Source organism: Neolamprologus multifasciatus, chromosome 2, assembly GCF_963576455.1.
Source record: "Neolamprologus multifasciatus chromosome 2, fNeoMul1.2, whole genome shotgun sequence".
Taxonomy (NCBI): Eukaryota; Metazoa; Chordata; class Actinopteri; order Cichliformes; family Cichlidae; genus Neolamprologus; species Neolamprologus multifasciatus.
The window spans coordinates 7,813,081-7,832,925 of record NC_140440.1 but is presented as its reverse complement, the minus strand read 5'-3'; the positions used below and the strand labels follow the sequence as shown (position 1 = coordinate 7,832,925).

Here is a 19,845-nt window from a genome sequence, read left to right as displayed (position 1 = left end):
AGTGCGTGCTACTCTGTTTTTTGTCAGACTTGAAATAGCCGAAATACCTTCACACTACGGAACTTCTCTGGCTCTTCCGGTCAACAAGCTCTCCGGCATTGGAACCATCATCTGTTTTCTCTTCGGTAACCTTCGGTCACGCTCTCAGTTGATTTTTCTCTAGTCGGCGCACTCATTTCCTCCATTACCCGGGTGGCACGGCGGCTGGCTGCTTCCCAAACAAACACACATGTGCGGCTTGGCACTTGTGCTGTACGTAACAAGTCACCTGACGTGACGCTGCGGCTGTGATTGGTTCGGCTCTGCGCCAGTTAATTTGGATTGGCTGTTCTTCTTTTTTTTTTTTTAAGAGGACAGGAGAGATTAGGCCTATCGCAAGAGTTTAACTTTTCTATCGAGAAAAAGTTATTTCGCAATACATATCGTTATCGTTCTATCGCCCACTATATTAAAATTCCCAAATGTACAGCAGAAATAAGCATGTCTACAACATTATGCCAAAAGCAGTTTGGGTTTCTATGGCTGTTTTATCTCTTTATAGTAGCTGTATAGGGGTTGAAGTTTTTTCTTATAAATGACTGATTAGAATTTATTAAGACCCAAAGTTAGGGCCTTTTTAGCTGCTGGGTGTTTGTTAGGCTTCACCTATTAGGCAGCTATACGGTAAGATTCACTTACAAGCCATCCAAGTTGTTGATTTTATGCATTTTTGATATATTGCTTTGCAATAGTTTTTAGATTTAGTGTAAAGTGGTCATGAGCAATAGATTTCTAGACTTTCTGAAAGAAAACACTTGCAGTGGAACACTACCAGTCATGGATTTGGCTCGCCACAGTGCGGACCTCAACATTATTGAAGCAGTGTGCTATCCTGTTGACATAGAAACAGGACAAAAAACACCCAAAAAAGGCTTTGAATATCCTACTTAAGGACTACTTAAAGAAATTACAAGAAAGTTTAGGCTGTGTTGAAGAATAAAGGTGGTCACTCCAAATATTGACTTTAAAGCTCATCTGAATTGTACAAACTCTGTTTTTTGCATTGTGTACTATGTTTCCATGTATGTTCCCACATGCTTCAATAAATCTCTGCACCTTTTTCCTAGCAAAATGTAAAGAAATGAGGTGTGGCTCAAGATTTTTGCACAATGCTGTGCAGATTTTATTTGTGATGATTTTTAAAGTTTCAGTTCATCATCTTTAATCGTCCCCAGTGTTCTGTATTGGTAGAAAGAGTAATGTTATATTGTAACAGGTACATTTGTACTAGATATACACATTGCTTTTGAAATACTGAAATATATCATTTTAAAGCTCTAAGAAAAGCAAATCTGACAGTTCATTCACTCGATCTGTGTTGGACTCGCAATCAAAACAGAGGTCGGTGAGAAAAACGTCTCTTGTGATTTAAGGTGAACTTACTCTTTAAATTTCAACTTTATGCACAAGAAAAGAGATTTGATTACATAACATGAGCTCAGACATCTAAATTTTTCCACCTGTCATTTCTGCATGCATCATACAAGCTCTGGGAATTTTAGATGCATTTATCACTCCTGAGCTCCGGTCTCAGGCTCTCGGACAAATACTTTCCATCACTTACGGTCTTATAATCGACAGCGCTCAGGAACCGCTTGACACCTGAATCATTCATACCTCCTCATAAATAATAAAATTCTGGCAGCCAGTTAGCAGCACCTGCAACTTGAAACAGTAGTTCGTGAAACACAATCTTTGCCTTGTAAACTAATGTGTTTCACCTGCCTGGGCCACGGCGTCTGGGTTAACCGCCTGCTCGCCATGAGCAGCAGACAGGTAGAGGGAACAAAACCTCTCTTCCTGCCTCTCTCAGCCTCCCTCTCCTGACCTCGCTTCCTTTTCCTCCGATGAATTTTTCACCAGAGCGCTTTGATATGTTGCTGTCCCGTGGGAGCCCGGGTAATGCAAACTGGAAGCATAAGGCATAATTATTTCTCAAAACTGCACTTCTACCCTAATTAGTTCACTCCTCAGAAGTGGGCCTTGCATTATTTACACATCAAGGGGACACACAGGGTTGGAGATAAATATTCATTGTTTGTTGACTTTGCCCCGGTCCCTCGGCTCGGGCGCAAGTTGAGTCGAGAGCCGCTGCCATTGTGGTTGTTTATGAGACTTCTGTATTGCCGGTGCCCGGGACATAATCTGTCTTGTTCTTCTGTAATTATCTCCACTCATGCAGACAGACAGACACCAACTCAGAGTGGGTTTAATAAGTGGACAGCATCCTGGCATCCAGGCAGTGTTAAGCGTCTGGATTCGTTCTAATTGTGACCTTGCTCAGACTTGCCCTCGCAGTGTCACATTAGTGAACAGCAGAAGAGTATTTTATTCAGTCAGGCTGTGACACTATTTCAGCCATATCCCCCATCAGGCTTTTTGTTCTGGGTCAACTTTAATTAAGCTTTTCCCAAAAGGCGTCAGTGGCAGCTGTTATGAAGCGCTTCCTGTTTCTGTTGGTTGCAAAGCAGATTTGTGGGACATGTGAAGGCCGCTTTTCCTGTAAATAGCCCAGTATGAATAGACCGCTGTGTTTAAGCCCCCCACCTCTGTGGTCATACGGCCTTGAGGCCTGTTGTCTGCTCTATAAATGCCCACTGGGAAACTCTTGTTACCTCAAAAAAAAAAAGAAAAATGCTGCACCCACTGTAGACTTTTAACAACTGTTCTTTTCCCATTTCTTTATATCATCTCAGTAATGCCTCGCTGCGTGTGCGCGTGTGTGTTACACTGATGCCTGGCACAAGAATTACCATAATCACTGTCAACATTAATGGAGATCCTATCACTGGAGAATTTAAACACGGCTTTTCCATATTTATAGAAGCAATAAACAGAGAATGCGCAGCAAAATGTCTGTTATGATTCAAAAGCGAGCCATGTTTACTGGCTTTGAAATGCATATTTGGGTTAGTAGATGAGGTGGAAGGGATAGCAGTTTAAGTTGTGGGACGCGAGTGGAAATGTAATATCACCACGCTAGACGCAGAACATCTGAAGCCATAAATGTGTCACTCTCACTGTCTCCAGGGTTTCCACTTTCCCCCTCAGACAGACAAACAGGGTCATGTGACTGCCCATACTGTGCTCCTATACCGTAGATGGTTGAAAGCAAAGCAGTAAACTTATTTATATGCCCAAACCACTGAAAATGCATAATGTGCATGTCTGTTGCTTCTACCTTGTTGGATTTCATTCCGTTTTTTTTGTAAGAAGACCTGGCTCACGGTTAGCATTCTAAATTATCGATGGAGTACCGATTGCTTCTTTATCATCTGCGTTACGCTTTGTCAGTGCGCGTGCTGGCTAAGTTGAGCATAAAAGATCATCAATTCAAGACTTCCTTTACTATGAACAAACAACTTGTCCAATCAAAAGCACAACAACAAACATTCTTGAAAGGGACGTCCACACATGGAGTATTAGCTGCAAGCCGGGATGGTGGCAGAGGGTTCTCCACGTGTGGTCACAGAACGTTTGTGCTCCACATGGTCTTGTGTGAATGAGCAAAAGCCAAAGGACGCTTTGATTCACTTGAAATCGTATAATTTCTATAAACAACTGATCTAATCATAGGTTTCACTCTTCCCACTGTCGCATCTGTATTAGATTTAATTTATTAGAACAAGTCTCTCAGTGTGGGGGGGCAAAGTTTTTCCACATGGGGGGTCCGTGGTCTACTGTAATGTGTGTTTATTTTGGTTTGTAAGACTTGAAAGTGAAAATCCCTGCGCTGCAGTTAGTTTGCTCTACTGTTACATTTGCTGCGCGTCTCTGCGGAAAAGAGCCTCGAGTCAATTTGTAAATGATACAGTTTCCATGAGCTCCAGTGACAGTGGGGTATATGAGGTCTACCATAGACCCACAATGCACTTCTCTAGATATGTTGGTTTACAGAAGCTCATCGTGGGTTGGTGTCGCACCTAAAGCAGCACCAACTTTTGGAAATTCACTTTTCATTTGAACTATATTTATCATCACATTTTTATAGAGCATTCACTCTCGACCAGTTATGTAGTTCTGTCTGTTTAAGATGTGACTTGTTCTGTTAGTAGATCGAAAAATACACGAACTTTGAATGGGAGAAAAATTCAGGCTTTCTTGTTTGCAAGCTTTCACAGCAAGACTCGCAGCTGATAATTTCACACTTTTTCCTCTCTATACCCCGTGGAGCCAGAAAATGATAAATTTCCCTGCTAGTGCAGCTTCTTCATCTTCTGAAACCCGAGACGACTCAAACGGGTTTTTTTTCTTTACAGCCATCTCAACAGCTGTTGCAGACAGACTGTAGCAGGTTGGCAGTACTTTAATGGAAAGTGTGCTGTTTATTCTTCCTCCACAGGTGGAGATCACGCTGCAGGATGTCAACGACAACCCGCCCGTTTTCCCTAATGACATTCTTGACGTGACCATCGAGGAAAACATTGGAGATGGCTTCAAGATAATGCAGCTAACAGCCACGGATGCGGACGAGGTAATGGCTCGGTGTCTTTGTGCTTTTCTTTGCCCGTTTTCCACTTCACCGCTTTCCGAATAGATATCCTGGAAGCGATTTGAATTAAAAACATGCTCTAAAATTTTGTTCCTACAGTGTCAAAACCACTAAAAATTCAAGTGTTTTTTTAACATCGTTGTCAGTTGACCATTTTCATACCAAAATTGAAAATATTCTAGGCAAAAAGAAGTGGAAACAGTCTAGACTGCATGTCCCTGATTAATTATGATTGCGAGTTCGTTATTATTCTGATAAGGGTAGTATTTATTTTTACAGCAGTTCTTAATTTTACAGTCGCTGTCATTGGCAATTAAAGTCAGTAAATCATAACCTGGTATATGGAAAATTTCAGCAGTATATTACCTCAGGATTAAAAAAACATTATTGTCAATTATCAAGAAAAAACTTCTGGGTTGCCTTTAGCTGTGGGAAATTGTATTTTTTACTATCATCTATAGATATTGCTAATTATTTGATTAAATTTAAAAATATTAAAAAATAGGGAATTGCCTGTTGTAGAGTACAGCGTTAGTTGAGTTCAAGCTCAGATGTGCACGTACTCGCGAGTCCGACAGTGACACAAAGCAGCCAAGACAGTTTGGGAAAGCACCATCCTTGCCTGCCCCAACTCTTACGCACTACCACAAAAGCATAAATCACCGCTTTGTAGCAATTAATGTGCTTTCCCCTAAGACACACGCACATTTAGAGTCTGCTCATTTTCACCCTTAAATATTGATGTTATCTGAGATGTCTCGAGTCCGCTGGTGTCGCAGAAACATCGAGTGATTCTTCGTCCTGTCATCCTGATAGTCCCTCCGCGGTCCCCGTAGTTCACATTACATCAGCAGTATCACTCTGAATTAGTCAAAGGCTCCATCTTTGGCTGCTTTCGGCAGGATACGGACATTAAATCCTGCCGCGAGCAAAAAGCAGGCCCTGCCGGCATCTCAAAGGTCTGCGGTCCCTCACCGAAGCCAAAGGACACAGTTGAAGTGAGTGGAAAGAGTCGGGCCATAGAGGGGCGAGAGATTAGAACGCAGGAATATGGACTCAGATTTAATGTTAACTTATGAGGCCACACGTTTTTATTGCACAGCTGTTACCTCGCTCCCATCTCTTTGCTCTGAATGTGAGAAAAGTCATACAAAGTCCCACTTTATGCCATTTCTCTTTTGTCAGAATACTATATTGACTGTAAATCTCGGACCTGGAGGCAGGTCAGTCTTTTCAGTAGGGGGATTTAAGGACGTTTATTTGATTATTTTCTTTTTTCAGTTCCAAACTATTCACAGTTTTGATCTTGAAAGGCTTAGCATATGGTATTGAAATCAAATTGCGCAGTTGTTCACTTTTTCCACATATCTGAAGTTAAGAGAAGCCTGACCTGTGGTGCTTAGACTGAAATCGAAGGCTTTTCGGTAATTTGTAGAAAATTAAGCGTTCATTCTTACAAGCACGCATATGCATATGAGCCGTGCTTCAATTACCCACCTAAAGAACTTGAATTCAAGAGAAGTCACATTTCGCTTCCAAGCAGGGATTCAAATGAAAAAAAGAAACACTTAAAGAGAATGTAGAGGAGCCTTTTTAGGAATTACAGATTCTAGTGATGTTTACTCCAAACTTCAGCGCTGCCATGAATAGGCTGCTAAATAGAAGCCTGTGCTTCATTCCAGCTCTCACTCAGAGCCAGATATGAGGCCAGCCAAGCTTTTGCCCACATCCTTACGCAGGAAACTTAAGTTGCGCTGACACTAAGCGTACGGAACGCATTGGAGCTCTTGTTGAGAAAGCCACATGTGTGAGCCAGCGCAGAGTAGCCAAGAGTGCAAGCTGTTGGCCAGCTGACGGGCTGAATTCAGACATCATAATGATCCCATCCAATTTAACAGCGCTACATGTGGGATTCATGTGTGAGGGTATTAAAATGCTGTTTCTACCCATCCGCTTTTCACTGTGCCCATTTCCACCCCAAAAAAGGAGGAGGGGATTGCAGTGGGGTTGAAAGGAAATCAATATAAAACGCTGCTCTTTTGTGTAATGCAAGTTAGGCCTCTCTGAGAATGTTTCTCACCTCATTTAAAAGAAATATGCAGCCATTTGTGCTTTTGGAGAGACTGTGAGCATTTTATTAGAATTCTAACCTTATGTGGAAAATATGTCACAGGTAAAAAAAAAAAGAAAAAAAACTTTATTAATGAAGAAAAATGCAACAATGGGGGTTTTAGGAGAGATCCCTGCAAGGAAGCACAGGTTCCAAGTGAACAGTAATGCATTCCAGAGGCCTGAAAACCCACAACAAGGAGATTTCTGGCTATTTTGCAACCTTGTAGAATGGATTTACACACCAGCAGCGCAGACTGTTGGGTCATCCTTAACTCTCTGTATCTGTAGCTGTTAGTGACAACACATTGCTTGTTTTCCAAGAGTCTATGTTATGATTGGCTTTCTGTCTTGGTGCTGTTGCATACAGGAAGCTTGCTATCCCCACCGGCGCTGTCTGCTTCGCACCTCTCGCTTCTCATAGGAACTGCGTGCTCCCAAAAGCCACTCATCTACTAAATGAGTTTCCTTCTGCCCCTGCCTGGTGCGCTTCGCTCCCTGGAATGCTGCTGTTTAATTGGCCAGCCCTCGTTTTTTTTTTTTTCCTTTTCCTCCGAACAACCTTCCGTGTCTTTGGAGAGCCGTAAAGTAGTCAGACTCTTGAGTGGAGGTCAAGAGGGCGAACAGTGTCGATGTGAGTGTGTTTGAGTGCGTGTAAAGACTTTACGAAAAGAGAAAGACGTGGGATTGTTCAGGAGTATCAAACAGTTTAAAAAGAGAATAAAGCTATTTTTAAATGCCTGTGTTTATAGTTTTTGTTGGTATGTGTGTGTGTTGGACTGAAGCCTAGATGGACCCCCATCTCGGCCTCTCCCACCTTCCTTGCTCTGCCTTTGAACCCTATCAGAAAATTAATTGGCAAACCATGGGTGTTGGGTTCCGGACTCCGGCCCAGGTGGCTAATGAGATTGCCAGATCTGGAGCCACTGATTGATGACAGCAGGGTCCTTCGATGAGCAGAACCTCACTCCGTCCTCCTCATCTCCCCCATTTTTTATTGGGCCTGGATCTCAGACCAAGTCTGGTAATGCAATGAGAGACGAGGTCAATAAGACAGAGTTTTTATCTATCGTAAAAAACAGGCAATGGGAAAGAGATAAGAGCAAGTAAGAGAAGTTATCCCTGTAATTATATTGACTCTGTGTGTTAAATGTCTGCTTTTAGGCCTTGTGCCTTAAAGCAGACAGTTAAAAAATAAAAAGTTAGACAAGGGAAGAGAATATTTTATAGTTTCTTGTGTTTTTCTTCTGTCAGATATGGCCAAACAGTAAAATCTCCTCTACATTCACTTTTAGAGTTCACTGATTTAATGACAGGATCACTTTAAAGAATCCTACAGTAAAACATTACATTTGCATTTGACTATGTACTATATGTATAAATAGTTTGTTCAATCCCACATGCATTTTAACAGTGAGCCATTTAAACTGTGGTTACCTTTCAAATGTCTTTCAACATCAAAAAGTAAATAAGTTCCAGAATTCTTAAATCAATTGAGGGATACAATCAATAAGATGTGGCTCTGTGGTGTAGGGGGGAACACACACATCAAACCCGGTTTGATTCCAGGAGGAGAGATGGACTCATGTATTCCTAGTGCCAGTCCCAAGCCCTGCATAAATGGGAGGGTTGCCTCAGGGAGTGCATCCGGCATAAAATCTGTGCCAAATTAAGCATGCAGATCCATTCCCTGTGGTTTCCCCTTGAGAAATAAGGGAGCAGCTTTTTTCTTACACATGCATTTATATGCATTATAATACTGTAATTGAAACCACTGAGTTAATGAAATAAACAGTTATAAATAAATATTGTTCATATTAACAAATGCAAGTTCACTATCTGTTTAATAGATTTGGAAACGTTAAAAACCAAAACAGTGATCTGATCGACTTGAAATTCTTTATTTTTACAAAAATATTTGTCTGAAGACTGCTTTATTGCCAACGAGAGGTTGAATCTGTAAAACACGGAGGAGCTTTATACCACAACGGCCAACTAACACATCATTCTCCAGCTGATTTTACCATGAAGCACCGCTGCGTACATACAGTTTATTTCAACACAGTTTATTCACTTAGGCAGTAAATGTGTCAATACGCATATAAAAACCAGCTTAATGCAGCACTTCTACCCTATAAGCCTTTCCATTGTTCCAAGGGGATCAAAAAGCATCACACAAACATCAGGCATAGCTGAAAGAGTCTCTTTTAGCTTAGCTCTTAACCAACTGTAACCGGAGCCCTCGCTTCATCTCGCTGAGCAGCAGTAGCTTTTTGATGTTGCTTTTGCTTTTTTTGGCAGAAGACACAGAGTGAGACAGTTGTCTGATCTCCTATTGTCCCCAGCACAAATGTAAACGTCAAGCTCTGTCGTCAGCCTCATTCACATGTCATAGTGCATTCAGTCCCCGTCTCTGATTCCAAAGCCTCTCGCTATAGTGATCGCATGTGTTATGGCGCTTGTACTTGTCCGATGTAATAGATGATCTATTAGTTGCATTTATAGACGAACACTATACCCCCCAAAAGTTCAAAGAGGAAGCGCAAGTCTCTCGTGAATATCACCACTCAGCTCTTGTGTTTCTTCATATTTTTTTCGGACTAGTTTGACCTTTAAACGTAAAAAAGGCCATTTAGGTTTATCAGCTATCTATTATCCGTGTCATTTATGCTTATAAATAAGTCCTCTGTGTTGTTCAGCAATGTTGCCTTCGTCCAAAAAAACCTGTTCCTTCTCTCTACACTGCTAGACATTTTCTCTTAACATAAAATCTTAGTGCTAAAGCAACAACATTAAGGTCCTGATAACATGGGTGGATTTCTCGTCAGCATGCTCAAAGCTTGTTTGTTTGTGAAGGTCAGTGAGATGTAATCCCTTCAATTCAGTTTTTTTCCCACTTGTGCTTTATTTGGTGTCACTATCTTGATCTGTGATCTTCTTCATGGCCTTTTTGAAATCACAAGCCTCCACTTTATGGACTGTCTCTGTGGGAAAAGGCCATGTTAGGGGATTCATTCATGCTAGACAAGCAGATATTTTGTCCTAGAGACATGGCATGCTAACATGTAATAAACGATCTAATTTCCAAGTAGATAGATTTGCTTTGATGTCTGATGGTCTTCCTCCTGTATCTGAAGACCTTAAATTTCAATCATGGTTCAGCACAACAAATCAAACTGTTTTTATAAATCCTCACTTGCAAGTAATTAGTTTGGGTTTACGAGGAACCCAACAAGGAAAAATCATATTGGAGTGAAATAGATGACTCTATCCTAACTTGTTGTTTGGTGTTATCGCATTCTTTTTAACCTCAGGGTCCCAATGCTCTTGTGACGTACACGATCATCAGTGGGGCAGATGACAGCTTCCGTATCGACCCTGAATCCGGAGATCTCATCGCCACCAAGAAACTAGACCGGGAGAGACGTTCAAAATATTCCCTCCTGGTGCGTGCAGACGATGGAAAGCAGTCATCTGACATGACGCTGAACATCACCGTCAAGGACGTGAACGACCACACGCCAAAGTTCTCCCGTGCAACGTACTCATTTGATATCCCTGAAGACATGGTGCCTGGTAAGATGTCTTTAAAGATTCAAGATTGCAAAGGCAGACAAGCAATGTTTGATCTCATTCAAAAGCCCTTCAGACTAGACTTCTCTGTTAAGTTCATCAGTTACAAATTATTGGGGGTAAATTCTTTGTAGTATTTTTTTTTTCCTGTGCATCTTCCTTCAGGGGGAAATCATGAGTTTAATGGGTCAAAGTGACAGTAACTGATATTTGATTTATATGGAAATCTATCAGCAACAAGCAGGATTTACTACAGTACTGACAGTTCCCTGGCCTCGCGTCCTCACTCCTTTCTCCACTTAACTCTCAAGAAAAAGACGCATAACTTTGGTAATCAAAGATTAATGAGGGTGTCAATTAGAAATGTTTCATGTAAAGCTCTAATAAAACACTTAACGATTAGCTGTGTGCTCAGCCTCAGCTGTAAGCTGAAAACATCAGCGACTGCTTTTAGTCCAAAGCAGAACAGGCCAAGACATTAAAAAATCATCAGTTATTTTAGCAACTGGCGCAGCAATAACTGAGTCACTGGTATTAATAAACCTCTCTCTAACCCCCTGCAGTTAGTTTTTTTCCGAAAGGGCCATAAAGAACTTCTCGCCTCTGTGTTACAACCCGTGTCTCACAGGCTCCATCGTGGCAGCAATCCTGGCCAGCGACTCTGACTCAGGGGTGAATGGAGAGGTCACCTACTCGCTGGAGGAAGACGACGAGGACGAGACGTTTCTCCTGAACCCCGTGACGGGATTTTTCAACGTGACACGTCCGCTAGACTACGAGACTCAGCAGTACTATATTCTGACAGCGAAGGCTCAGGATGGTGGGGGGCAGGCCAGCACAGTCAGAGTGTACTTCAATGTGTTGGATGTAAATGACAACGCGCCTGTTTTTAACACTACCGCGTACAGCACGTCTGTCTCTGAGATTTTGCCGCCTGGATCCAGTATCATCACCGTGGGAGCCGCTGATGCTGATGATGGTATGTATATATAAGAATTTACATAGGATATAGTAATGTGCTAACACCTGACTTGTACTTTTTAGCTCATCCAACCACAGGACCAGCATATCAGTCTGAGCAGGTTCACATGAGCACAAATGTGAATGAGTCTGTTATGATGAGCACTGCAGTATGTTGCCACCGTGACCGGTTTGGTAGTGGGTCAGTGAAGGTGCACTTCAGACCTCCACATGCTAGCCAACAGTACCCTGACTTTTGTTAGGTAGTAGGACAAAGTCCCAGTGTCAGACATTATACTGGTGCAGTGGGTTCCTCCTGGTGCAGGATAATATCTGGTGGCCAGAGTATGTAGGCAGTGGTGAAGGATGATGAAGGCATTGATCCCAGTGACTGGCCCTCACGTTCCCCAGACCTGAATCCAACAGGCACCTGAGGACACATTACTGAGCAACATTATGACAGAACTTGGATGAACCTGCGATTTCAATATTTAACCTTGACTTTGGCTGTGATTTTGAGTCTAGGTCTCAAAGGGTTGATGATTTTTTCTCCCCTGATTCTTGGTATGTCGTTCAATTCTTAGAAAAAAATGATAAGATTTACATCAGTAAAGATTCTTTCGTTTGTCAAATCAAGGTGTGATTTAAGTATTAATTTTACATATACTTGTATATATAGTGTAGTGTATATATAAACACATACGCTGCTCACCTCATTGTGTGTAAGCATATTAAATATGATAAAAGGGCAGGGATACCTCAGTAGGTAGAGTGGTGGTCCCCTTCTAAAATAAGCAATGTGGAATTTTCCCATGCTTTTATATATAGTGTTTATAATTATATATATTTTTTATTTCTCGTAAGCTTAGTTTCATATTAAACATCACCTATCAGACAAAATGAGAAATACTAGTGCAGCTGTGGCACTGATTTCACTCTATGCAACATTTCAGATGACTTAAAACTGATATGCCACTAAATATTTTGAACACTGCTACATTTGGAACTATTTGGCACTTGCTGAAGATAAATATGTCTGAAGATGAGCCTTTTTAACTGTACTTGAAAACACAGTCGTCAAGTTAAGTCCTGGAAGTATTCCGGTGATGTCAGTGTACTTAAAAACGCTGCTCAGTGGGCCTGTTTAAAGCAGTAATGTACTCTCATCGTATAAATCAAGTGTGAGCTAGCCTTAGTAGATTAATTTAATAGAGGCCTGTCACTTTGTTATGACAGCTGGTTACACAGAAGCTCTCAAGCCTACATTTTATTTTTCGTTTTTATTTTGAGTCGCACGTAATTGATCTGATGAAATACAACATCTTCACCATGTGATTAAGCGGCTGGAGTTATTTCTGCGTTTCAGGTGGTGGGTTTCGTGTCTGTGAAGAAGCGTGTGGTATTTGAACGGCCACCGCTACTCTCCTCTGCTGTAATTATCACTTCACCCGGGCCTAATGTGGTTATTGTGACCTACATTCCTGGGAAATATGCTGCCTGGTTCTCAACCAAAGTCTGGCTTCTTTCTCCACTGTCCACATAATCTGACCACGTCGTCCTCTCAGATATATAGCTGCCGCTCTGCACTGTCAAAACAAAACACCGCCATTGTTAGCGCTTCCTAAGCCCTGACCCCTGACCCCCAGACTTTGGCTCTAGACAGCGTAGCCAAAACTCAGATAGAAGTAGCACTCAAGCTTTTGATAAGAGATTACTTGTACACTATAAATGCGCACAAGAGTGTGGGAAGGTGGCGGCGTTTTCCACATGAATACCTTGTTGAGTTGAATTACAGATGCTCAATTTAAGCTTGTTTTAACCCCCACTTCCAGAGCGGTTGTACAGATTAGGCCAGATTTCAAGGTTGGATAGTTTAGTGCATCCATCCATTCATTCACATTGTAGTTATGTCGCTTAAAATAAATATTTCAGTTCAGAGGGATTTTCCAAAACGATCAGTTGAGGAAGTGGTTACAGTGGTATTTATTTCTGATAGCAATCTGTCATTTTACATGAATAGCTTGTCTACTCGGATGATAAGAGTAGCACGGAGCTGTTGCACATGCACAATTTGTGGAAATGGAAGTTGATAATGTATATAAGTGCCTTATTCAAACACATGCAGAATATCTAACAGTTATATCTAGAACAATGGATGTCAGTCAGAGATCAGTATTTGACCTCCACCATGCTGTCCTTTCTGTTCAAGGCCACATCAAATAATTTCATTTAAACTCAATTTAAAAAATCAAAGTGTATAATGAGGTCTTTTAATTTGAAAGAAGTAACTGCATGGAAGATGATATTTAGGTATTTTCAGTTATCATATTGGTTTGGTGCAGAAAATCTAACAGATTAATCTAACTTTCACCTTCCTGATATTGTTTTTATCTTCTAAAGACCTGCATCTTGCCATGTTTTTCAGGCCAGAATGCACAGCTCCTCTACAAAATCGCATCTGGGGATCCCCAGGGCCACTTTGTCATCACCAAAGATGGGGTCCTCCAAACTAAGAAGTCTTTGGACAGGGAAACACAGTCTTTCTATAACCTGGTAGTCACAGTAAATGACCTAGCCCCACCTCCCATTACCCGCTTCACCAGCACTGCCCAAGTGTCGGTCATTCTTCTGGATGTCAATGACTGCCCACCGACCTTCACTTCTCAGAAGATGACTTACATCCAGGAGAACACTCCAGTGGACACAGTCGTGTTCACGACCCATGCCACAGATGCTGACAGTGGGCCCAACAGCTACGTGGAGTACTCCCTCAGAGGCCCGTTCGGTAACAAGTTCAGCATTGGTACAATAGACGGAGATGTCCGGTTGATTGGGGAACTTGATAGAGAGGAGCTTTCCAACTACACGCTCACAGTCGTAGCTACAGATAAGGGCGAACCGCCTCTCTCTTCGACAATGGATGTGACTATGGTGGTTTTGGACGTCAACGACAATACCCCGAGCTTCTCGCAGAATATCTATGATATCGAGATCGAGGAGAACATCTTGACGGGGACCGATGTCATCCAGGTGTTTGCTAGCGATGCTGACGAAGGCACCAATGGGCAGATCCGTTTCTCTATCTCTGGGGGAAACACCAACTCTGATTTCCGGATCGATTCTGTCACGGGGGTGATCTCAGTGGCCAAACAGCTGGAACGAGAGGCGCGTTCATCCTATTCATTGGTGGTCCAAGCTGCAGACCGTGGCAGCAGCCCCAGGGTGGACCGAGCAACAGTCAACATTGTTTTACTGGATGTTAATGACTGCTCACCTGTTTTTGAGCTCTCTCCTTACACTGTCAATGTTCAAGAGAACCTTGAGAACCTACCGAAAAACATTCTGCAGGTTAGTTTTTGGGCTTTATTTGTTTTCATATGCCAAGACATTAAGTGAAATTCACAGAAAGGTCTTCCAGGGTGAAAAAAGGTTCTAACAAGCTTAATGCCTCAACCAAATTCGTAGTAGTTAAACTAACTTAATAAGTGCAGGTGTGTGAGTGCTATTAGGGCACTAAACCACTAAGTTTGGTGGTCTTATTTTGCTAAATGCTGCAGCAAATACTTGGGTGAAATGATAAAGGAATGATATACAACTACCATTTGTTCTGCTCAATTAGGGCTTTATAGGATTTCAGCGAAATATGAAACTCAGCTAAATTGCATGACGAGACGATTAACATTCTAACCACCCTGATGACTAAATGAGCCATAAATAAAAAATGGACTGGAAACAGCAGATTTCCGGTGACAGAGCAAATTGCACTTTCACTCGTGTACCCAGTGAGGAAATGAGGATACAGTTATGGGCCCAGGCGCAGTGGGTTTACCCACAAAATGTAGCTATACCTAACTGATACATGCACAGGTAAGCCCACAATGCATCTGGGCACACCAGTGAGTAGTTGCAGCAGAGTAAGATTGGCAAATAGTTTTATACTTTAGATGTCTGTCTGCAATTCCCACAGCAGCCCACGGTGTGTGACTCTGGTTTTCTTCTTGGTGGATTCCCTTTGAAAGTCTGATTAGACAAAGTGAATAAGTAATGCTCTTCCTTCCCTCAGCAATTACCTTCATGGTGCCGCTGAACGCCGTGATGGTAATTAAGCCTCAACTGTGAGATTCAGTGAGGTCCGTGGTTATGCTTTGTAAATCAAGCTCCATGGGATTAGAAAAAAAGGAAAATTGAAGTTTGTTAACAGCTTATTTTTGATTTTAAGAATATAAGATCTTTTAAACCATGTAAACTGGTCTATTTGCTCAACACACTGAAATGTCAAGATTATTTATACAGACCAAGAAACTTTTATCTTCACTGATGGAAGTGCGCACACGCAAAACCTGTACCTGAACCTGATTTTACAGAACTTACAGAAATAGATAACTTTTACCCTTATCCTGTACAAGACATATAGGTTGAGAGGAATTATTCATCACTAACCTCATTCAGTTAATTTAGCTGCATATAAATCTCAGTCAACATGTTTTATTGCTTTTCATTCATAAGAAGGTGTTGTATCTTCTTTTAAAAGGGACACTGTTTTACTTTAAGTATTTATATTTTACTGTTGTATTTTTCTTTCATTTGCATTCTGATAATGTGCCCAAAGCCTGGAATAAGAAGCTATTTAATAGATTTAATTATGTGGTTAAAATTAACTCGTCTCATAAAGCTGCAAAATTGAAAAGTCAACACATAATAAAACACATAATGAAAAATTAACAATAATTACAATCTTTTCTTACATAAAAGAAGAAATATCAAATTAAAATAAAAATGTTACAAAATAAAAAAAAGTGTGTTTACTGAAGTAAAGGAGTATTATTAGTAAAGTTTAGTTCAAAATACTGACTAATGAGGCTCTGTGTGTGTTGCATCATTACTAATAGAGTAAGTTTAATGATCCAAATGCAATTACAGACTTATTTTAAATTAATTGACTGCCATATACTGACTAATCTGTTAGCATATGGCTCATCTTATTCCCCTTCTGCACCTCACATTCACATATCTTATATAAATCCTACATTTAAGATGTTTCAGCCTGCCCACAGACCACTGTCTCTGCAAGCTACTTCACAACCCACCCTATCAATTTCATGTCTGTTTTGTCTCTAAGGTCTTACTTAGTTCAATTTTATCTAATGTTCTCATGATAGTAGTAACAGCAAATCAAATCTAAAAAATAAATGTAGTAAAAAGCAGCATGCGACTTCTCAGTGTAATTGGAATTATGGCTGGAATTTGTATAAAAAACTAACACAAACTTAAATTACTTTAGAATGATCCATTTTGCACTTTTCACCTTTTGCTTTTTGTATTTTTTTTAAACATTTTTTTCTGTTTGTTGTAAATAAACATATTTTTTAATGATTTCCAGGTTATTGCTAGAGACGATGACCAAGGTGCAAATGATCAGCTAAGCTACATGCTCAGCGGCGGGAACGATGAAGGCGCGTTCACCCTGTCCTCCAGCGGTCAGCTGAGCCTGACCGAGACGCTTGACCGGGAAGTGCAAGAGAAATACATCCTTCTGATCACAGCCACCGACTCAGGTATGACTGCATTAAAGGTTTCGAGCTGCGAAGGCAGCCGATAGCATCTTGAAATGTTTGGCGCTTTTTAAGCAAAAGATTATTTTATGCAGGCTCAGCCGCCTTATGTTTCAGTATTCCAGAATCAATTGTTTACATCTGAACTCATTCCACGTGTAACGTGTTCAAGTTATCATCCATGATCTGGTTTATCTAGTGAGCACTAAGCATTGCATATGTCCCTATATGGACATTGTTGAATTTAAGCAAAGCACAGGCAATATTTTGTAATCAGCCTGCAAAACACAGCTGAAAAAGAATATTGTCATGAAGTAACAGCAATGTCAACAAACAGCATTTTGATTTCATAGTATGCTCCGAGGTCTTTTTGTGTGGCACAATAACCCAAACAATCTGGAGTTTTTAGCTTGCAAACTAGTGGGTGTTTTTTTTGTTTGACCTAATCCACAGAAGTCTTTTCAGCGGGTTCAATTGAATAGCATCCTCTGTTTATTTGGATACCGCGGTAGAGCTTGTTATAGCCAGATAAAAGGTTAACTTGTTATTGCATAGAGGCCAGTTAATGTGCAGTTAAAGGAGTACATGCATATCCCCGTTGCAGCCAAATCACATGGTATCCCAGTTAAATATATGTTTCCCTGAGCTCCTCTGGTGCGGCCGTCATGGTCTCAGGGTGGTTCCGTTTCATTCCTGGATTGACCATGTGACCGTTCATAATGCTGTGTATTTTTGACTTTATGCAGAGACTTTGGTGAGAATTGGCTCGGTGTTGCCTGGAGTATCTTGTTTTGAAAAACACTTAAACGGTATATTCATTACCTCATCATTTAATCATTGGAATATTCGAATATTTATTATAAAATTGTCTATAAATCAAGTAAAATCAAGTCCCTGCTCAAACATCTTTTTTTTTTGTTTTGTTTTTTTGTTTTGTCAAAGTAAGCTGTTGTGAGATCTGTGCCACATGGAGAAAGTTGCTCAACAAAGCGAAGATGCTAATTAAGATTTGATCTCATTTGTACGCTTCACGCTGCGTCCATATTCAAAACCCTGACAACAATTCCAAAATATTTTGACAGGACATCTCAGTACAATGCCAAGGCAGAAAGAGGGATTTGGGGTAGAATATCTAAATATCAAAAACACCATAATCATAGTACAGTCTAAATTACCCAGCAGCATTTTCTTACATTTTTGAGGCCTCAGTCAGTGGAGGGAAATGTTTCTCCCAGGCGCTATCTGTCAGGAAATGTTTGAAGGTGGATGGGGCAGACATGTCTCCAAGTCTGCCGTCTAACGTGACCCATTTGCAACCGCACGCATTCATCTTTACATGTTAAAGCCCGCTTTTGTCTGTCGTAACATAAAGAACATAGAGAAAAATAAATCCGGAGGATTTCTTACGCAAAGGCGTCCTATTCTTTCAGAAAACATCTCGACTGTCTGTTTGCTGAAAAACTGGTGTCATGGTTGTTATGTAAAATCCAAGGGAAAATCTCCCTGCAGCCATTGTGCCCTAAAAACTTGATTATGACTAAGAGAAACTGCTACATCCCAAACTTCTTCTTTCTTTCTAACTCAGCTTTTTTCTTTATACATTCTATAAATAGATCCTAGTCTTTTTCCACACTGATGTCTAGAGCTGTGTCCCTGTGCATTTTTGCTTTAGTGGTCCCTTGTCATGTGAACTCATTAAGAGCTCCTGTATTCTCCCTCTGTTGTGCTAACGGCGAAATCTGTCATGAAATGGTTGGAAACAAAGGCGCCCACTGGGTGCTTCTCACAATGTGTTCTGGCTCGTGAGAAGAACACAATTTGGTAAACTTCTGCAATTATTTGAAAGTCTGTGCTCAGCCCCCACAACGTGTGGCATCCATACAAGCTGCATAAAGGTGTTTTACAAGACATCATGTAGAGAGGAAATCTGACACAGAATATTTCTTCTCCTTTTTTTTTAAGTCTCCCTTCCTTGTTTATGGGAATTTGTTTTGTTTCTGCATTTTTGAGTTTACTAGTTGTGCAGATACATGAAGATATTTGGGGTTTGGAGTACGCACACCAGCACTGTTGTTTTTACTCAGCCAACATCTGGGATCAGCTGCAGGCAAGTCAGATTTTCAAGCCACTGCTTAGTAATGTACAAGTTTTGCCTGCTCGGAAGAATGTACAACAGTGAGATCTCCCACAGAGTCGCAAATGCTTTTGCAAAACAATGTTGCTGTTATGGCTTTAAGTAGGCATCTGTGGGTTGTGGAGAACATATTTTCATGCACATTTCATGGTTTTTGGAAACCCTTTCAACTAATAAAAGTTATAAAAACTGACCTAATTTGATTTACATTAGCGATTAACTGATTTGTTGCGTGCTTATGCTTGCGTCTGCAGATTAGTAGACACGCAATGATTATTTGTTCATACATATGTTTTTTGTGCATTTGTGTGTTGCCTTCGAGTTTGTGCAAGTCTGCGTGTGGTGGTGAGAGCATCCTCGGGGCGCATTGACATGCAGAGCGTTTGACCACATTTATTAAAGAGAAGGCACAGTAAATCCCTTGGCCCATGCCTATTATGGCGGATACGAGCGCATAGAAATCCCATGTCTTTCACATCCCTCCAGCACATCGCTCCATAGTGCCACGCTGTTTGTATATGGTCTTTTGGCTGGTGGGTGAGGGGAGAGTTTTGGAGGGCTAAACGACCGCTTAGCAGATAAAGAATTTTAATGACCATGCCTATTTAAAAGCAGGATCCTTTATGCTCTTAAATGGCTCCCATGAATCTGGCGTGTAAACCCTTCAGTATTCTGGAGTTTTCTTTCCCCTGGACTTGTTTGGTTGAATAATGATCTGTCAATCTCCAGCCTGTCGTCAGGTTTTGAGCAAAAAACAACAGAGAAAATTTAATGCCAGCATATATCCATCAGTCTTTGTCATATTAGGCAAACATAGATGGAGCAAACAAAGTCCTGCGTGTACGCTGATAACGTGGCGTTAAAACGTGGCCGAGACATCGCTAGATCACTGTCCAACACTTGCCATAAAAAAATCTTTAATAGGGTCCATTTCTGATGGTTTCACCCAGTCTGCAGTCTAGTGGCAACAAAGGACTTGGCCAAAT

General features: G+C 41.0%; 1 protein-coding gene across 2 annotated transcripts in view; it reads left to right on the top strand.

Moving 5' to 3' along the window:
* fat4 (FAT atypical cadherin 4) overlaps positions 1–19,845 on the top strand; it is a 101,393-nt gene that overhangs the window by 47,406 nt on the left and 34,142 nt on the right. For both annotated transcript variants that reach the window (XM_085175621.1, XM_085175613.1), the window contains exons 2-6: positions 4,382–4,513; positions 9,955–10,216; positions 10,842–11,192; positions 13,599–14,521; positions 16,554–16,728. In XM_085175621.1, the coding sequence (XP_085031747.1) occupies positions 4,382–4,513; positions 9,955–10,216; positions 10,842–11,192; positions 13,599–14,521; positions 16,554–16,728 (1,843 nt within the window). The remainder of the gene's footprint in view (positions 1–4,381; positions 4,514–9,954; positions 10,217–10,841; positions 11,193–13,598; positions 14,522–16,553; positions 16,729–19,845) is intronic.